This window comes from Chenopodium album, chromosome 9, assembly GCF_948465745.1.
Source record: "Chenopodium album chromosome 9, dcCheAlbu1.1, whole genome shotgun sequence".
Lineage (NCBI taxonomy): Eukaryota > Viridiplantae > Streptophyta > Magnoliopsida > Caryophyllales > Amaranthaceae > Chenopodium > Chenopodium album.
Genome location: NC_137842.1, coordinates 25,538,692 through 25,560,469, shown reverse-complemented (window position 1 = coordinate 25,560,469; position 21,778 = coordinate 25,538,692). Strand labels below are relative to the sequence as shown.

Sequence of the window (21,778 nt, the reverse complement as noted above, 5' to 3'; positions counted from 1 at the left end):
TCCTGGATGAATGGGTGAAGAGGAAAGAGAAGGCCAACCTCAAAGGCTGCCCTATATACATTGAAGCCCCAGCGGATCTTCCTGGGATCCTCCGAGGCTGCGACGGAGCCAGAGGTTCGAGGGGGAGTAATTGTATAACCTTCTCCTAGCATGAAGAATTCTTCCCATTCCTCGAACCTATTATTGAGGTACGTCAAGGCGACGTCCCCGATCATGTAGCCGTAAGGGCTGCTGAAATCATTATCTTCTTCTTCTGCCTCATCGGCGGCATTTTTAGCCTGCTGTTCGGCTGGCTGAGGTTCAAGGTCCCTTGTTGAACCAAAGTCTTGGGATAAGACCCTGTCCAGCTAGTCCACCTCAGTGGAACTTCCTCTGACCGAGCCATGCCTTGGCTCGACCATCACTGGTCCTTCGGGCACCAAAGGGGCTTTTCCCTTGTCTTTTGCCCCGGCCCAAAACTGTGACTTCCAGATGGAGCAGGGCGGGGGGAGTCAGTGGGTTCGGTAATTACTAAGTTGGTCCTAGGTCTGGCCGACCTAAGAGCTTGAGAGAAAGGGGGAGCAAGAGTTCGCCCAGCCTCAGTAGAAGGGCCTGGCTGATTTTGGTATAGTACCTGAGCAGCCACCGATGATTGCTGCCGATTTTTTCTAAATTGAATACGGTGGTGGTGCAATGACTGCTCGGGCTGATCTTGTTTAGTTCGACCTATGATCAACCTAGGAGAAGAAGGGGGCAAAGAAGTCGGTAACTGATCCGCTCCAAGGATCGAGTTAGCAAATAAAGCACGGTTTATACTATGACCCCTCCCAGAAGTGGAGGTGTCTAATTGATTCTGGCGCTCTTCAAAAGAGGTGGTCACCTCGACCACTGAACACGCACTACTGTCAATAGTAGTGGTGGTGTATGTGTTTGTGTTTGAGGGGTTGGTCCCCACGTCCGAGTTGTTCGGATCATAGGAGGCCAGAGGTTGAACTAGAGTGCCGTCAGGATTTCTTACGGCATGGAGATCATTCGGTTGCCTCGTACGCGCCATGCTTGGCTACAGGGACACAGAAGAATAGGTGGGGGTGAGTTGGTACGCACTAGAAATGGACCCACTTCATAAAGACGAGGACTCGTCCCGTTCCACTCTAGATTACTCAGTCCTAGGCAAACAGACGGCCTCATGAGGAGAAACGGACGAGGCCGAGTGTTGATCCAGGATGTTTGAAAAATAAAGCAAAAAGTTGAAAAGAAAATTAAAGAAAAGGAGAGTATTCTGTTACCTTTGTCCGAGCAGAAAGTTTAAAGACTTGAAGAAGTTCTTGGGAGGTCTTAGTTGAAGAAAGGCCGGAAAACGCAAGATCTTGGAAGGAAAACTCGAATGTGCGGCAGAGCTCTCGAAGAATCCGGGAAGAAGTAACTTTCTCTCTCTAGAAGCTTTGACTTCTCTCTAGAAAGCAAGGAAATCCAAAGTAAAAAATGAAGGTCAAACCCTTCCTATTTATAGGCAAAATTTAGATGGGTAAATTGGTAAAAATTGGTTCCCGCCTAAAGAATGCCAAAGGGTTAACATTTAAAGAATTTAACCTAGAAGTCTAACGGTTAACTTTTCCGTTTGACAGAATTCGTGTAAAAACCTTCCTATTTATGACGGAATACGAACGGGCGTCATAAACACTTGTAACTCTATGCATGAATCTCGGAAGTTGAACCGTTCCCTTGGAAAGTGCAATTCAAAGTAATATCAGATAAGTCTCGTCGGCCGCTGATGACCGACCGACCATTCGGCGCTGCTCCTTGTTATCGTTGAGACAAGGCCACCTAGGCATGTGGCCCAATTCAAGGCCGCTCAACCCACTCAGCACGAACAATTCAGCCAAGCTTGTAAAAGAGCTCAGGTCATTCAGACCAGGATTTTAGCCCAATATAGCGGACGGACGCTGTCGTCCGAATCCAGCTTACAAATTTAAGATGCTCTAAACTCGCCCAAGGCACTCGAACGAGGTGGAAGTCAGAGGAGGCGGCCCAGTTGGGACAAGCCACCCCCTCTGAGGGGGAAAATGTTTAGGGTGAAAATACCCTAAATACGTGGTCCAGCCCAATGATGACACGTGACCCAATAAATGGGCAACACGTGTCACCACAAGAAGATAACACGTATAATGAGCAAGGAAAGCACCTGAAGTCTAATATGTCATAAAGGCCCCTTACATAAGGAGGCCCAAAAGTAGCTAGAAAGCCGCAAAAGGGCACCCCAGGGGACACATGTCCTACGCATATTGCGCAGCCATTCAATGACCCTAAATTCTAGGTCACTTACTATAAAGGGCACAAATCCCCACCCCTATAAATACCCTAATCATTGCTGATGGAAGGGGTGGATTATGACATAACATTTAATATAGCACCAATTGCTCCAACTTCTCTCTACTTTTCCTTTGTATATTTATTCCGTTTCCGGTCTCTTACTTAATCGTCGGAGGTGAATCTTTGATAATCGAAGATTCGTGTTTTGCAGGTGTACGCGTCCCGTTGCCAGATTAGAGCGTGACCAGTGTCCCAAGGGAGTTCCAAAAATCGCCCAAAAGAATTATGCTTGATGGATCACTCAATCAATTCAAACATTATAAACGACAAACAATAGTTGCAATCAAGGAAATCCAAAAGCTATCTCCTATAAGCCAAGCTAGGGTTCACTATGGATGTCTAACAAGGAAAATCACAATCAAATTCAATCAATTAAAGCAATTCTCAAATCAAGGGTTCATGTCATTGAAATTTACAATGCAATCTAGATTAATCTTATAGGTTGATCACTCCTAGTCTGATTAATCACATGCATAACTATGTCAACCAATTTAATTGCAACAATTCAATCAATCAAGGATCATCAAATAGCAAAAATCATCAATCAAGCATGCTTCCCCTTCTCCCTAGCAACTAATCTACTCGCTAGTCATGGTGAAATTGAAAAACAAAACAAGCTGAATCACAAACATATACATTTCAAGTTTAATCAAGAAGAAGTTCAATGATTCAACATTTTCCAAAGCAAAGATTAAAATTCAAATCAAACATTCAAGAATTTAAGGAAATTACAAAAAAAGTAAATTCAAAGGAAAGAAATCTCACAAACTTTCATTGATTTGAAGAAGAAATCCAAGATCAAATTTGAAGTACAATCAAGTAATCCTAAGCTTCTCTTTCTACTTTCTCTCTCTTCTATTTCTGGAAAAAAGTGTCAAGTACAAAAATAAGTCATCTCCCTAAAAAAGGAAAAGTTAAAAGCTATAAAAAGTGTCAAGTACTAGCCTAGCCGCGTGCGTGCAAAGCAGGGTCTGCGCGCACGCATAGTGAGGTCTGAACATGCGCACCCCTGCTGTGGTGCTAGTGGCTTGCCTCCTTTGCTTTCTCGATCGATCTCCGCGCTCCCGAGCATCCCTACCATTAGTGCACTCGAGGCGATGCCCGAAAGAAGGGAAGCCCTTTTATTCTCCGAGCACTTGAACACTTCGAACCAAAACATTGTTTCCACGGTACTTTTGCTTGCGGAGCTAACTTGAATTGCATGTTTTCATTCTCGGATTTAGCTCCATTAACTTCCTTGAATGCGCTCGAGCTCCCTCCTTAATAATCAAACCTAGAGAAACTCAACAGACCTACAACACAAATCAAAGAAACGAAGAAGCGAAATAATAATAATAATAATAATAATAATAATAATAATAATAATAATAATAATAATAATAATAATAATTAATAATTAATAATAAAATTTAATAATAATAATAATAATATTTAATAATAATAATAATATTTATTAATAACACTTAATAATAATAATAATAATAATAATAATAATAATAATAATTATTATTATTATTATTATTATTATTATTATTATTATTATTATTATTATTATTATAGGGATATTTATGGGGATCATGTAGTGTCTTGTGCTGGGATGGCGGGTATTAAACATCGACACAATGTTGTTCGTGACACCCTTGTTGATATTTGTTTTCGGTCTGGGATTTCTGCTCAAAAGGAGGTTAACATTGGGTTGATTGGAGGAAACAACGGGGCTCTACAACCAGCAGATGTGCTGCTTTATTCCTGGGATAGAGGCCTTGATGTATGTGTTGATTTGACGGGGTCTTCATCACTCTCTTCACCTTTGACACAATTGGGTTTGTCTGACTTCAATCCAGGTTGTGTTGTGTTGGCGGCGGCTCAACGGAAGCAATACAAGTATGGGGCGCATTGCAGGGCTATTGGCTATGGTTATCTTCCTTTCTCCTTTACTTCGTTGGGGGAATTAGAGACGGATGCTATTGCGTTGTTGAAGCGGATTCAGATGTTCGCTGAGACTCAGGATATTGGTTCTCATGCAGTTGCTCATATCTTTTGAAGGATCGGGTTCTCTATAGCTAGAGGGGTGTTGGCCCAGATATTGTAAATTGATTGACTCTGTAGGTTTTTTTTTTTATAATAATAATAATAATAATAATAATAATAATAATAATAATAATAATAATAATAATAATAATAATAATAATAATAATAATAATAATAATAATAATAGCAATAATAATAATAATAATAATAATAATAATAATAATATGGACATCACAGCAGGGTGATCACACCTCTGCTTGGCTTCGGGCGGTTCCTATTTCGAGGTTAGGTCAGACGATGAACGCCAAGAATTATCGTTGTGTGTTGTCCTATCGGTTGGGTGTTCCATTGTTCTCTATCTCGACGTCGTGCTCTGCTTGTTCGAGGGTTTTTGCTGGAGATATTTTCGGTGATCACGCGGTGTCTTGTGCTGGTATTGTGGGTATTAAACATCGGCATAATGTTGTTCGGAATACCCTTGTTGATGTTTGCTATCGTTCTGGGATTTCAGCGAGAAAGGAGGTTGACATTGGGTTGGCTGGAGGGAACGACGAGGCCCTCAGACCTGCGGATGTGTTACTTTATTCATGGGATCGTGGTCGCGATGCCTATGTTGATTTGACATGGTCTTCTCCTTTGAGAGGGCTATCTGACTTTATTCCTGGGCGGGTTGTGGCTGATGCTGCTCATCGGAAGCGGGTTAAGTATGAAGCTCGATGTCAGGCGATTGGATATGGTTTCATTCCCTTCTCCTTTTCTTCACTTGGGGAATTAGAGAAGGAGGTTGTTGCATTACTGAAGCGGATTAAGAGGTTCTCGACGACGCAAGACATTGGGGCTCGTGCTGCAGCTCATATCTTCACTAGGGTAGGATTTGCTATAGCTAGAGGAGTGGGGGCCCAGATTGTATCTCGGCTACCCACTAATTTATTGTAGGTTGTATGACTTTTGTTTTTGAGATATAATAATAATAATAATAATAATAATAATAATAATAATAATAATAATAATAATAATAATAATAATAATAATAATAATAATAATAATAATAATAGCATCCTTGATGTATGTGTTGACTTGACGGGATCTTCACCTTTAACGCAATCACGGTTGTCTGACTTCGTTCCTGGTCGTGTTGTGTCGGAGGCGGCTCAGCGGAAGCGGGACAAGTATGGGGCGTGTTGCATGGCTATTGGCTATGGTTTTCTTCCTTTCTCCTTTTCTTCGTTGGGGGAATTAGAGAAAGATGCTATTGCGTTGCTGAAGCGGGTTCAGGCGTTCTCTAAGACTCAGGATATTGGTGCTCGTGCGGCTGCTCACATCTTTAATAGGATCGGGTTCGCAATAGCTAGAGGGATGGGGGCCCAGATTTTATCTCGACTCCCCACCAATTTCTTGTAATTAAATTGATTGACTTAATATATATTTTTTTATTATTATTATTTTTATAATAATAATAATAATAATAATAATAATAATAATAATAATAATAATAATAATAATAATAATAAATAATCAAAGATCACTAATCCGTAGTTATAAATCACTAATTAATAAGTTCAGTTCATTTCAGTTCGGTTCAGTTCAATTTAGTTCAGTTCAGTTCAGTTCAGCTGAGTTCAGTTAATGAGAACATACCCTTAAACTCCATCTAAAACTCAATTCATAAGTTTAGACCATTAATTTATATCACTAAATTAATAGAGATACGAAGTATATAGAATAACAAACTCTGTAAATACAAAGTAGTCGTACACATGCAATTCAAGTAACCCAACACATAATTAGAAAAATTAATGCCGATTATTTTTATTTTTATTTTTTTCACTCGTATCCAATCGAAAACACGAATTAAATTAAAATGAATTATATAGGAGACAAAAGAAGTTTTACCTGAATAAGAACAAATTATTGGATGTGTTCTTATTACCAACTTGAATTGGTTTTCCCACATAATAAGAATTAATATAATTAGGTACAAACATTCATCGAACGAGGACTTTGCAATTGGCAAATCTCACATCACAAAACTTCGTTGGTATTGTTTCAGATCATGTGGGATATTTCCTTCTCCAAATTCCTAAGAAAAAAGTGGTCGTTTATATCCTATATTTTTTTTTTCACCAAATCGGAATCATGGAAGGGATCACCGACTTTTGATGGTAGATTTTTAATTTTAATCGGTTGCTATGAGCTTTGTTGTAAAGAGAGAAAATTAGGGATATCTATACACAATGCACATACAGAATAGCTAGGATTTTTCTTAGAAAATATCACTGACTAAACCTAGAATATTGTAGAGATTTTGTGTCAAAAAAAAAAAAAAAAAATATTGTAGAGACTATAGGAATATTATGGACATCCGCAAATATTTGATAACAAAAAATTATTTTTTTCAATTTTAGCAAGCCATTCATATCGTCGATATCGACACAAAAGGTAGGTTTTGATCCAGGTATGGGCGTGGCGCTGTCTAGGCACAGGACCTAACACCGCGAAAGAAAAATGGAAATACTCAGCACAACTAGGGATGTCAGTGGGGCGGGTCAAGTAGGAGACCCGCCCCATCCCCGCCCCAATGGGGCGGGGATGGGTCTTGGTTTGGCGGGTGGTGGGGCGGGGATGGGGATGAAAACGATACCCGCCATGGGTGATGGGGCGGGGGTGGATTTTAAGTTGTACCCACCCCATCCCCGCCCGCCCCACCCGCCCCACTTCGTACCCGCCCCATCCCCACCTCATACCCACATCTATATACTTTTATATTATTTTATAAAATAATTACGTGAAATAAATATTAATTATAATATTTTGTACTACACTTATATTATAAACAAAAATGTGTGTAATATTAAGAATTTTTTTTTTAATATTATAATCCGTATTAATTATGTAGGATTGTGTATTTAAGACACGGAAATTTGGTGGGTCTTAGGTGGGGATTAGGCGGGTATTTGGTGGGGATTAGGCGGGGATGGATATCCAAGTGGGGGGTGGGGCGGGGATGGTTTTGGAGTTGTACCCGCCGAGGTGGGGATGGGGATGAATATTAGACCCGCCGCGGGGATGGGGATGGGGATGGGGATAAAAATGTTAGGTGGGGATGGGGATGGGAAGGCCAACATCCGCCCCGCCCCGCCCCATTGACATCCCTAAGCACAACTCAGTATATGCCCGCCAAATTTAGTAACCAAATTCAATTTTCTTCTTCTGCCACTCATAAATTAGTTCTTCAAAAACCAATCTCCTACTTTTTCAAACCCAAAATCCAATCTAATATCTGCTGCAAAAACCATGAAGAATGCAAGCACACCGTGCAGGTGGAAATCCTTTTTTTTTTTTTCTATAATAATTCATCAATTGAATTTTTGCTTCAACCTTTATTTATTTTTGGATTTATTTTTCAAACAGAGTTTCTCACAACTGGAATCCGACCCACCATGGGAAAGTGGGAGTGTTTGGAGCACAATGGCTTTGTATATTTTTAGCTTGCATATACCATTAAGTTTTGGTGGATTATCTGTTATTGCTAATCTTTTGCATCAGCCTGATCTCGAGCCTCAAATCAAGGTAAATTCTCTTTAAGTTACTGATACCTTTGCTAGTGATTGTAATGAGATGTTGATTTTTTTTTTTTTTTTTTTTTTTTGTAAATGAAAATATAATTATCATGTTATTGACCGGTAGAATGTTTCTAATTGGATGGTGAAATTATAGGAATGAATAATTATTTGAATCTTGTTTTGCTGCATTTATGAAATTTAGTTCAATTATTTTGGAAATTGATGCTGTATTCATTTCTGGCTTTATATAGTTAAATATGCATTTTTGGATGGGTGAATTGGGTACCATGGCTCGGTATTGTTTTAAGACTTTTAACCCATTTGCTGAAGAAATGTTGATCAAATATGCCTTTAAAATAGTTATTCAGGAATTATCATGTTCTTGATTCAGAGAAATGGTAATTTTTGTCAGAGATTACCCATCATATAAAACTTCGTTATTTTCCCTTCTTTTGTGTAGGCAGTAGCCATACTTTTGATTGAGATTCTGGAGCTGTTTTCTGCTGTACTGCTGCTGCAGTTTACTGCAAAGCATATGCCTGTTAGGTTCTTTCGAGTTGGCAAAAAACAGAATGAGAGGAACTGGATCTCTAGTGCTCTTCTGGGTTTCGCAATTCTTATTCTAGCCATGTTCTTTGTAGAATTTATTGGTGACAAATTGGTTGGCCATAAGGTTAGTCTGCTAACCTCATCATTTTCTTGTTCTTATAACTTGTCAACTGAGTGACAAGCATAAAATTGTTGTGAAATTTCACACTCAATCAAATAATTTTATAACAAAAATTAAACAAACCAAATACAATGGCTAGCAAGGGTTTGGTCTGCAAGCAAAAGGTGTGTCAAATGTCAATATTATGCTAATTCGAAGTCCAAGGTGTTGTTTGATCTAGAGTCTACTAGAGATACGCTAAGCTATTGAGATTGATATAAGATATTGAAGTCACTAGGGAATGAGCATAACAAAGGCTAGATTATAAGAGCAACCAATCCCTAGCATGATCTTATCTAAAACATCCTATGTTTAGATTCCTGAACTTAAACAGTAAAAGAAATTTGATATAGAGCTATCAATTAAAAGAAATCCAAACTCGCATTCATTGTCATTCAAATAATGCCATCAAAGGCTACCCTATCAAATCAAACAAACATTATGCAGCACTATAAATTCGTTATGTGAAAGCAAGGGAGCCTGCTCGTCCTGTCAAATCGAGTGATGCTAAAAACGCTTTAGCTCTTGAATTCCATCAAACAGTTACCAAAAGAAGAAAGAAGAAGAAGATAACAGAATAGAGAGAGAGAGAGAAAAGGGAGAGAAGATTAGAGAGAGAAGTTGTAATTTCTTTTAATAATTTTCTAATTACAACCCAAGGTCACCAATAAAGCATGACACTAACCAAAAGATTCCCCCTAATACAACTGTAATTGAACTAAGCACAAAAAGACAAAAATGAAAATAACAGTCTCATCCAAATAACAGAATTTCCCGCCAACTTTAACAAATTTGTTTCTCTTCCTTATTTCGTTTCGCCTATATCATACCCTCCCCCTTTAAAAGACTTGTGCTCAAGGCAAGAGATGAGCTTAACCAGGGAATTGAGCCGGAAATTCAGATTTCTCAGCCCAAGTAGCTTCATGTCTAGGCTTACCTTGCCACTGAACCAAAACCTGATTGCTTGGTGTACCAGCTAATTGAACTGCTACTCCAGCACAGCTAATGGTAATAAGAGAGGGGAACTCGTGTTATCAGAAATGCAGCAGCTGGAAGATCACCACGAAAAGCCTTAAGCTGTGAGACATGGAACACATTGTGAATTTTGGCAGAACTAGGAAGCTTCAGCTTGTAAGCCACTTTACCAATAACATCAGTGACCTGAAAAGGACCAAAGTACCTTGCAGCAAGTTTATTGCATCCCCTATACTTCACAGACTGTTGCCTATAGTTCTGCAACTTTAGCCAAACCCAATCATTCACCATAAAGCTTCTTTCTGATCTCTTTTTATCAGCCTGAAGCTTCATTCTTTGTTGAGCCTTGATAAGATTTTCTCTCAAAAGTTCAATCACTGCTTCCCCCTTCTACATACTCTTGTCCACCACCTCATTGCTAGATTCACCAGGCAAGTATGGAAGATGAACTGGTGGAGGTTGGCATTATACTGCTTCATATGGTGTCATTCCTGCAGCAGTATGAAAGTGGGTGTTGTACCAATAAGTCTCAAGGTTCAATACCCAGTAAGCCGATGATAATAAGAATTCTGTGCCATATAAGGAAAAGAGTCCTTTCCAGAATTGGCTTAGGAGACTGAGTCCCTGTCATTTACAATGCTCCTTGGCCACCCATGGAGTTTGAAGACATTGTCTAAGTAAGCTTGAGCTACATCAACTGCAGTGAAAGGATGTTTCATAGACAAGAAGTGGGCATATTTACTCATTCTATCTACAACCACAAAGATCACATTTCTAGACACGGACATTGGAAGTCCAGTGATGAAATCCATTGAAATATTCAGTCCATATCTGTTATGGAATTGGTAAAGGATGTAAAGCTCCTGATTTAGCAGCTGTATCATACTTAGAAACTTGACAAACTTTACATTTCCTGAAAAATTGGCTCACATCCCTTGCTAAACCCTTCCAGGAAAGAGAGAGTGCAACCTTTTGAGAGTTTGATCCCTTCCTTAGTGCCCTGCTTCTATGGATGCATGCTGCCAACTTATTAACTTCTTTATGAGATTCTCATCAGGTCCCACCACAATTTTGCCATGCTTTCCTGCAAGGAAAAACCAGCAACAACTTCTCCTTGATTGAGTTTGGTTAGAATCACCATAGTATTATCATCTAAATGGTAACTATCTTTGATGCATTGTACCAAGTCAGAATCTACTACAGTAATAGCACAGAGTAAGATATAACTCTAGATAGAGCAACAGCTACAGTATTTTCTTTTCCAGCCCTATCTTATAGTCAAACCCCAGAACTGTTGGAATGTAGTAGAGATCTTTTGCTGTAATAGCCACATTAAGCTCTTCTGATCTTTCTTGACCACAAAATGGGATCCAGTGAGGTATTGTTCCCACTTTTAAACTGCAAAAACCATAGCTAGGAGTTCTTTTTCATAAACAGATTGTTTCTGCCACTTAGATCCCAGGGACCTACTAATTAAAGCCAGATGGTGTCCATTCTGCATTAATACAGCACCAATGCCTGTTTTTGAAGCATCATTCTCAACAATAAATTGTTCAGAGAAATCTGGGAGTGCTAATACAGGTGCAGATACCAAAGCTTGTTTCAACTTTTCAAAAGCAACTTGACCATTCAAAACCACCCTTCTTAGGCAAGTCTGTTAAAGGTTTGCTAATGATTGCATACCCTTTGATGAACTTCCTGTAATACCCAGCTAGACCAAGGAAGCTCTCAAATCTTTTACAAAAGATGGAACAGTCCATGAACTTATAGTAGCAATCTTACTTGGGTCAGTCTCAACCCCAGCTCCAGAAATAAAATGCCCTAAGTATTAGACCTTTGAAGTAACAAAAGAGCATTTACTCTCTTTTGCATAAAGAGAGTGCTGAGTCATTATAGTGAATACTTCTGCAAGATGTTGCTAGTGCTCTTCTAGGCTTCTACTATACACCAAGATATCATCAAAGAACACCAACACACATTTCCTTAACAAGGGTTTGAACACAGCATTCATCCAGCTTTGAAATGAAGAAGGGGCATTGGTAAGGCCAAATGGCATGACTAAAAACTCATAGTGACCCTCATGAGTTTTATAAGCAGTTTTAAACCCATCATTTGGGTGAATTCTGAGTTGATGATAGCCTGCTCTTAAGTCGAGCTTGCTGAAAATTACTACTCCAGATATCAATTAATTCTTCCAATACTGGAATTGGAAATTTGTTCTTTACTGTTCTTTTGTTCAGCTCCTGTAATCAACACAGAGTCTCCAAGTTCCATCCTTCTTCCCAACAAGCACCACTTGTGAAGCAAAGGGGCTTGTGCTTGTTTGTATAATTTCTCTGTCAAGCATTTCCTGCACCAGCTGCTCTATGATGTCCTTTTGTTTTAAAGGATATCTATAGGGTCTAATCAGTTCCTGCACCTTGGTCCAAGTGAATCCTATGGTCAAACATTTCTGTGCTGGGTGGTAACTCCACATGGTCCTTAAAAACCCTTGCAAACTGTTGCAACAATTGGATGATTATCTTCACTGCCACTCACTTGCATTAAGCAAGAGCGAGTTGAAGGGCCTGAAAGATCAATGGCTTGCATTAAGCAAACTTGAGCTGCTCCATCTAACAATTTCTGAGAGGTTCTGGTGTTAGCACCTTCGCCTTCTTGATTGGGTTACCCCTGAGCTCTACCTTATCACCATTCATATGAAATTTCATAGTGAGCTCTTTGAAATCCCAAGAAATGGAACCCAAACTACTGTACCATATCACAACTGCCTAAGGTAATTAACATGACATCAGTCATGTATTTATGCTTTCCCATAGTCCAAGAAAACTGTCTGCAAACAGACCAGCCTATTCCCATCCGCCATCATTATAGGTTGTCCTTCAAAGATTTCAGTTTTGCATCCCAAGTTTTTCAGTTATGTGAATGTCGAGAAAATTATGTGTGCTTCCTGAGTCAATCAAGGTATGTAAAGGAATATTCCCCACTATAGCCTTCACTCTCATAGTATGAAAGCTCTGCCCACCAGACAATGCACACAAAGAGATTCTAGGATCAGTCTGTCATCAATGTCCTGTTCCTCTAATTCCACTACTGCTTTCTCCACTTCATCTAGTCCAGGAATCTCAATAGTGAATAGCTGAGGTTCTTTAAACTGGCACTTGTGATTCCTATCATAAGGAGCATCACAATAATAACACAGTCACCTAGCTATCTTTTCAGCCCTCACATCTGCAGGAACATACTTGGGTTTCTGGTATGGTTTAAGGGTAGTTTTGGCTAAGGTTAGGGGTGGTGTTGGTGGAGTAGGAAGTAAGGGAGGTTGTTTGTTGTTTTGGTAGGGTTTAGTGTAGGTAGTGTTTGTTTTCATGGTTTTGGGGGTGTTTGCTAAGATGGTCTCATCCTGCAACCTGGCATCTTCCATGGCAGCAGCAATAGTCTGTTGTTTAAAGGCTCTCAGAAAGGGTCTTATTCCGGGTTTAAGACCCCCAATAAAACTTTCCAGCAAACAAAGGCTATTCTGAATCATAATTGATTTCAGGCTCTTAAACTCATCAACATATGATTTAGTGCTGTCGTTTTGTTGTAATCTATTGAATTCCTCAACCACATTCATCCCTCTTTCATCCTTGAATCTAATAACAAAATCACTCCAATCTACATTAGATCTGTTAGCAAGATAGCTTGAGATCCAATTTTCTGCTTTACCAATCATATTCACAGAAGCCAGATTGACTTTCTGATGCTGGTATTTTACATAAATAATAGTATTTACAGCATTTTTTAATCCAGATCCTAGGGTTACTACCATCAAATTTAGGGAACTCAAGTTTAGGATTATACCCCAATTTTGGTGAAGTTTCTGCATCATTTTCATCATCTCTTCAAATTGCTGAGCTAACTGAGTTGATGTTGATGATTGAGACTCCAGCCTTCTCTCTATTCTAATTACCCGAGTTGTTACAAATGGTGCTCGAATGGTTTGAGTGCAGCACAACCTGGCTCTGATACCACTGATAAGGTGGAAAACCTTATACTCAGCTGGAGCTAAAGCTTTAGCTCTAGAATTCAATCGAACAGTTACCAAAAAAAGAAAGAAGAAGAAGATAACAGAATAGAGAGAGAGAGAGAGAGAGAGAGAGAGAGAAGTTGTAATTTCTTTTCATAATTTTTTTAATTACAACCCAAGGTCACTAATAAAGCATGACACTAACAAAAAGATTCCCCTAATACAACTGTAATTGAACTAAGCATTAAAAGACAAAAATGTAACAGTCTCATCCAAATAACAGAATTTCCCGCCAAATTTAACAAATTTGTTTCTCTTCCTTATTTCGCCTATATCAGATGCTTGGACCACCAAGTATGCCCAATTCCAGTAAATAATGAAATTACTAAAATACATTTAGAGGGTAAAATTACCTTAAATAATCACTTTGATCATTGAGCGAACACCCAAAATTCCTCTAATTAAACGATAATAACCATTTGATCAAGATTCACCTAATCCCCTAACTAAAGAAACTACTCATTAGGCATAATGAAATAAAATACAATCAAAATATTAATCATTATCAACATCATTAAGATCATACAAAGAGGAAGCAAATTAATCACAGTTATACTAACCAATCTATTATAGTAACTTGGCAACTAAAGCAGAAATTTAGTTGCAAGTAAAGACATCTTACTTACTAAACTTGATCCACAACTTGAAATTAAAACTTGGAATACTTGATTAATCAATCAATCAATCAATCAATCAAAGCCTTAATCCCAAAAGTGGGGTCGGCTAACATGAACCAAATTTGATTATTCCGTGTAGTCATCAACATAAATCTTTCTCCTCCATCCCTTACGATCCAAAACTTCATCCTCACGTAAATCCATGCACTTCATATCCTTCCTCACTCCTTCCAACCAAGTCATCTTTGGTCTCCCTCTTCCTCGTTTAATCCCTCCATGGTCCCACTCTTCCACTCTTCGCACCGGTGCACCCTCGGGTCTCCGTCTTACATGTCCAAACCAACGCAGACGATTTTCCCTTAATTTATCTACAATGTCCGCCACACCTACTTTCTTGCGAATAACCTCATTTCTGATTCTATCTCTTAAAGTGTTTCCACACATCCACCTTAACATGCGCATTTCCGTAACCTCCATCTTTTTAATATGCTCTTTCTTAGAAGCCCAACATTCTGTACCATAGAGCAACACTGGTCTTATGGCAGTCCTGTAGAATTTTCCCTTCAACTTTAAGGGAATGCTGCGGTCGCATAACACTCCCGTGGCCGCTCTCCATTTAAGCCACCCTGACTTAATCCTGTGGGTCACGTCTTGATCAATGTCACCATTCTTCTGGATGATCGACCCTAGGTACTTAAAACATTCACTCATGGTCAAATCCTTTCCATCCAAACTCACCACTTCATTGCTTGTCCCCCTCTGAGTGCCAAAACGACATACCAAATATTCAGTCTTACTCCGACTTAGCTTAAACCCTCTAGATTCCAACCTTTGCCTCCATTGCTCCAACTTGACATTAACCCCATCCTTAGTCTCATCCACCAAAACGATATCATCTGCGAACAGCATACACCATGGAACCTCATCTTGAATTGGTCTAGTTAATTCATCTAGAACCGTTGCAAAAAGAAAAGGGCTTAATGCAGACCCTTGATGCAATCCGATTGTAATAGGGAAATCTTTTGTCAACCCTCCGCATGTCCTCACATTTGTTGACACATCCCGATACATATCCTTAACTAGGTCTACATACCTTCGTGGGATACCTTTCTTCAACATTGCCCACCAAAGTATCTCTCTTGGCACCTTGTCATATGCCTTCTCTAAATCAATAAAGACCATATGAAGATCTTTCTTCTTTACCCTATAAAACTCCATCATTTGTCTTATCAAATGGATTGCCTCCATAGTAGATCTCCCAGGCATAAAACCAAATTGGTTATCTGAAATGCTTGTGCATGCCCTCAACCTTTGTTCAATCACCCTTTCCCACAACTTCATAGTATGGCTCATAAGCTTAATTCCTCGATAGTTAGAACAATCTTGAGCGTCTCCTTTGTTTTTATAAACCGGGACCAAGGTGCTCTTCCTCCAATCTTGTGGGATCCTTGTAGCCGTCCATATCTTGTTGAAAAGGTTTGTTAACCAATCAATACCAATCTTACCCAAACACCTCCACACCTCTATCGGTACCCCATCAGGGCCAACCGCCTTCTTAGGTTTCATCTTCCTCAGTGCAATCTCCACCTCTACTCTCCTAATCCTTCGCACATACTCCATGTTGATTTCTTCATCACTCATAGAGGTATCTCCTATCACAACTCCATTACTTCCATTAAATAATTCATCGAAGTACCCCTTCCACCTGTCCTTGATGCCCTCCTCTTGCACTAGGACCATTTGGTTCTTATCTTTGACACACTTCACCATGCCAATATCCTTCCTTGCCTCTTGTCTTCTCTTTGCCATCTTATAAATGATCCTTTCTCCCTCCTTGGAATCAAGCTTTTCATAAACCTCCTGATATGCCTTTTCTTTTGCTTGGCGAACAGCTGCCTTTGCCTTGCTCTTAGCCTCCTTATACGCTGCAAAGGTTTCATCACTCCTACATTTTCCTAAGGCTTGATAGCATTCCCTTTTTTGCTTAATTACTGCTTTCACCTCTTCATTCCACCACGAAGTATCTCTCTGTACCGAAGTTCTTCCCCTTACTTCCCCTAAGACCTCTTTGGCCACTCTTAGGAAACAGTTCTTCATTCGTAACCAAGTCATGTCCGGATCCACCTCTCCATCCCAATCCGCTTCTTCAATTACCTTTTCTGTAAAAACCTTAGCTTTTGCATCCCTTAGGGTCCACCATCTTATCCTTGGTTCTTCTTGTCTAACTTTTTTCTTCGCCTTCTCTTTCAGACGAATAGTCATTACCAATAGCCGGTGTTGGGTGACCACACTCTCCCCTGGGATAACCTTACAGTTTATGCAACTTTGTCTATCTATGCTCCTTGTGAGCAGGAAGTCTATTTGAGTTGCATTTGCTCCATTCCGAAAAGTTATCAAGTGTGAATCCCTCTTCTTAAACCAAGTATTAGCCAAAATTAAATCATATGATTGGGCAAAATCCATAATAGCTTCACCACCGGCGTCCCTCTGCCCATACCCAAAGCCTCCATGGACACTCTCATAGCCATCTCGGCTCGCCCCAACGTGCCCATTTAGATCCCCTCCAATATATAACTTCTCTGAGTGGTGGACACCCTGCACCACCTCGTCTAGGTCCTCCCAAAATTGTCGTTTCTCTTCTGCATCTAAACCCACTTGGGGAGCATAAGCACTGATAACATTCACAATCTCCTTGCCACATAGCAACTTCAGCCTTATCAACCTATCGTTCTTCCGATAGACCTCGATCACCTCTTTTGCCAACCTCTCATCGAGAACCACACCAACTCCGTTCCTAGCTCCACCATTCCTTGTTCTGTGGCTCGTTTCTTGCCCAACATACCATACCTTATACCCCAAAACCAAGCCTCGAGCTCCTTCTCCTGTCCATCTTGTCTCTTGGAGGCACATGATGTTCACGCGTCGTCTTTTCATTACTTCTACCAATTCTGCTGATTTTCCCGTAAGAGACCCCACATTCCAAGAACCAATCCGCAAACTAAATTCTTTTCTCCCACGCTCCCTCCTGATCCCAACTCCAAGCCCTTGATTATTTGACACCACAATTGGGCAATATGGCGCGTCGCTTCTGGGCGACGACCTAGCAACCCTTACATACTTATCACTGCACCCGGGTCTGGGAAGTGCAGCGCGTCGCTCAGTAGGGAACGCCCCAATGGCACGCCCTTGCTCATTTGACACCACACTCGGGCAATGTGGCGCGTCGCTTCTGGGCGACGACCTAGCAACCCTTGCATACTTATCACTACACCCGGGTCTAGGAAGTGCAGCGCGTCGCTGAGTAGGGAACGCCCCCACGAAAATATCTGTTTGGCTCATGTCATGGGATGTGACGAAGTTTTATACTGGCTGTCACTGGCCTACCGTAACCCTCCTCCTTTATCCAGGCTTGGGACTGGCAGCGGGAAACCCACTGGCGGGAAACCCACTGGCGGAGTTGAATACTTGATTAATGAAGAAAATTAATTAATTTTGCACTTTCTCTCTAATTACGCCATTGTTTGGACTCTTGCTGCATGCCTAAGGCCTTGCTTCCAAAGCGTTGGGGCCTTGCTGAGCTGCTGCTGCAGTTGCTACTATGCTATGCTTTTGCTTTTGGTGTGGGCTGCTCATGGAGCTGGCTCTGTTCACGCTTCTGCTGCTCCTCACAGGCTTCCAAGGAGCACAGGCTGCACTCTTGCTCACAGCAGCTTCTCGTTTCACTCAACTCTAAGAACTCCTGAGCAAAACACCTACAAATATGGCACAAACTGCTATAGTATATGCTTTTGGCCAAAATTAAGCAAAAAACACAACATAATCAATGTCATTGGCTCATTGCACAATATTAAACCTCATGGATGAACAACGCAAAAGATAGCTAGAAAGGAAGAAATAAATAAAAAAAAAATATATTATTGAGCTCTTCACTTACTCTCTCTAATTAGGCTGGTGAACAGTGAAAAAAATGAAATTGAAGCTCAATAAATTACAAGTAAGGTGTATTTATAGATTAGAAAAAGAAGAGAAAAATAAAAAGTTAGCATGTTCAGGGTTGACACCAGGTCTATTAAGTTATGGATATGTAGATCAATTTATCAAATTAACCCAACTACCAATTAACGATTATAATGGTAAATAGGGTTGATTCTCCACAAATAAATTAAACGAAACACAATTAATTTGCAAATAAGAGAGTCACAATTGAGAATATTTATGGTATTCTCACGTAGCCTGAATTTCTCACATAGCCAAAGTTGAGGCACAACAAGACATTCTTTGACAAAACCATGTTTTTCTTTAAATGGATGGTCAAGCCCCATCATAAGCTCGCCCAAAATGTGCGGCCCTAAACAATCCCCTGACTCGATCAGTGATAGCAAAGAAAGACATTGATCATGGCAAGAAAATAACAAGTCGTTGAGTATCAAGGCCAAGCAACAAGATGATACAAGCTCTTTCTTAACACTTTTGGAAATTTTTATTAATAGCAACTTCCCAATGAGATAAAGAGAAAGAGTCAAGGAAATTCTCTAGTATTAGACTATCAAGCTGCGATAAATGCTTACCATATTGCATTGTATGCCTTGTAAATCTCTCATGACTATATCATTTCTTTTATTTACATACATTTTATTTACCATTTATAACACTTCAGAAATGTATTGAATGCTTATGATACATACATTTTATTACCATCTTTTTCTACTATAGTATCCTTGTGATTCCATAGGGATCAAGTTTTTACCTTACAATTTCATTAACTTAACCACAACCGACACTTAACCAAAAAAGACATGTTTTTGAAACATGGAGCAATTATACCGTTGGAGGCCCAGATTTGAATCTTGGTATGAGATTTGCATTTAGTTTCAGGACCCCTAAAAAGTTATGTAATCAAAAGATATCACCATGTCCGAAGAGGGATATGTATAAGGAGGAAACTAATATAATCGGCTCATAATAATGTTCATATTTAAGAAGTATGTGCTAACAAATCAAGACTTAGTTTGGTGCATATAAATGTGAAGGGCATTCGTTGGCAGATTGTATTACTATTATTGTCATTAATTTTAGCTGGAATTCTCAATCGCATGAGATAATTTATAATGTTCTCATTAATTTTATGCTTTCAGTTTACTGTAAAACTGCACTTGACACAACAATTTTGGGCCTGATTCATCTAGGATATGAATAATCAAGTAGTGAAGGAAATATTGTTGAGCGGCAATATAGCTCAGACTGCTTGTACACTTGTATATTGCGTGGTAGCACCCCTGCTGGAGGAGATTGTATACAGATGGTTTTTCTTGACCTCTCTTTCATCCTGTATGGAATGGTATAAGGCAGTAATGATAAGTTCACTCATCTTCAGTGCATCACATCTCTCTGTTGAGAATTTCATCCAACTAGTTTTGGTGGGAATGGTGCTTGGGTGCTCTTATTGTTGGACCGGAGACTTGAGATCTTCGATTCTTTTGCACTCTATGTATAATGTTGTGACTCTGTTCATAATTATTTTAGATTGATTCTGAAAGAGAATTGAAGTTCCCATTTTCACAACTCTTATATGAATTTTTGTCATTTTGCAATTTTGCTTGAGCACCTCTTTGGACGATTTTTGTTTTTTTTTTAAAAAAACATTGACATGAACTTAATCAAACTAAACTTTATTGGGAGATTGCTCTGGAGTGTAACTGATTTTCATTTCAAATATTTGTTTGCATGATTTACTGTTATTTGGATTCTCCTTAGCATAGAATAAAAATGGGGTATCCGTCGCGATCGCGGAAATGGTCATAGTATCACGGTATCCGAATTGGTGCGTTTGTCACAGGATAGGTCGTGGTTGTAACAGCAAAATTTTGTTTTATATTTATTAAACCAAAAAAATATATTATATGATTTTATTTTATTTTAAATATATATATATATATATATATATATATATATATATATATATATATTATAATTATTAATTAAATTTAAGGCAGCTAAATTAGAATTTCACTAAAATAAATACGATTTATACGAAGTATTTAAGTTCACACTACACATGGTACACAGCTGTACAAGAGTACTAAATTAAGGAGAGAGGAGCGGTCTAGAAAAGTATCACGTGGTGGTGTTCAATATTTTTGATAAAATAATGCCCCATTATCCCCACCTATCCAAAAGAAGATTATTTAAATAAAAAAATCCTGCCAGCCCACACTCTCTCTCTCTCTCACCTGCTCAACTAGTTTCTCTCTCCTCTTTCAAGAACTCTATCGATTTTAATGGAGGTTTCTCCATTTTTTTCTTAAAACCAAGTACTTCATTGGAAATTAACCAGTTGTGAGTTAATATCGGTCAATGCGGGCGAAATTTAGTTCGCATCGGTTGAATCGGCTAAAAACTCGGCGTTTTAATAAACACCGCATCAATCGGGAAATCTCGGATCAGTAGGCTTCAAATCCGGTACATACCGGCCGAATTTTTATTCTATACTCTTTAGCTTATTAGTTACACAATGTGGATCTTGGCCCTATTAGTCTTTTTTAAAAAAGAAAACTTTATTTTATATTGTTTATAGTGTTAGTTGATTAGCTTTAGTTCTCTCTTTCATTAACGGGTTCAACCTAGCTTAGGGATTACCATTCCAAATGGTTAGACTAGAGATGGCAATGGGTCGGGTCTGGGTCAGGTCCACAAAGACCCAGACCTATGTAGGAGTTTATAGATACTACGCAGCGGAAAACATGAATCACATTCAATCTAGCATGCATAACACACAACACATAATCATACCTTTGAAGCGTGAATTCCACGTAGCAAATGATTGACAAATCAAGGAGAGAACAGAGCCCAAAGCGTTGCTCCTCTTCTTAGTCCACGAGCTTCGAACAAGCCGTCCAGCAATACTAGATTGATCTAGTGATTGAGGAAAACTGCGATCACCACCTTTAATATACTAAGTCAACCACCACGAACTACCACACTGGCGCCAAGGGAGGAGAGTGAGCTGTGAGAGAGAGAGAGTATGAGAGGGGGTTGGTCTTGTGTTTGCTAACTCGGTTTTTGATCTCACTAATCAAGTGAATTACTGTGTCATGCAAACTCTAGGCACCTAGTCTATTTATAATCACATTATAATTAGACTAGGGTTTGGAAGCCCAAAACCCTCCAATACTCTTCATATGGCCGACCATACTAGGGGATGAGGCCCATCATGGGTCTCTTCCTCTCGTGCCCGATCTAGTCCCTTTATGTGACCTTATAGGATCCGCCCAATTGGACTTTAGGCTATTTCACTAGCCCAAAGATTGTTAGTACCTCTAGTTATGATAAAACGACGACCCAAACGTGCAAACTTAATTATGTCCATAATTTAATCCATTTATATATCTAGTATTTGCACACGACAAAGACAAATCCTTCAATCTCCCACTTGTTTAAGATAAGTGTGCAATATTCAAATTCTTAAGTC

General features: G+C 39.4%; 1 protein-coding gene and 1 long non-coding RNA gene across 2 annotated transcripts in view; one reads left to right on the top strand and one right to left on the bottom strand.

Moving 5' to 3' along the window:
- Positions 1–21,778, bottom strand: part of LOC145559677 (uncharacterized) — a 98,634-nt gene that overhangs the window by 17,796 nt on the left and 59,060 nt on the right. The gene's annotated exons all lie outside the window — the stretch shown is intronic.
- LOC145558480 (uncharacterized) lies at positions 6,766–19,911 on the top strand. The gene is made up of 5 exons (XM_081619737.1): positions 6,766–6,906; positions 7,545–7,700; positions 7,792–7,950; positions 8,404–8,616; positions 19,497–19,911. Exons 1-5 carry the CDS (start codon positions 6,886–6,888, stop codon positions 19,836–19,838), a joined length of 891 nt encoding a protein of 296 aa, XP_081475863.1. The 5' UTR covers positions 6,766–6,885; the 3' UTR covers positions 19,839–19,911.

Excerpts from the sequence above, each read along its gene's own strand:
- LOC145558480 (XM_081619737.1), top strand. The coding sequence starts at position 6,886 with ATGGAAATACTCAGCACAACT. Across the intron at positions 7,951-8,403 it reads ATCTCGAGCCTCAAATCAAG|GCAGTAGCCATACTTTTGAT; the intron begins GTAAATTCTCTT and ends TCTTTTGTGTAG. Across the intron at positions 8,617-19,496 it reads ACAAATTGGTTGGCCATAAG|GATATGAATAATCAAGTAGT; the intron begins GTTAGTCTGCTA and ends TGATTCATCTAG.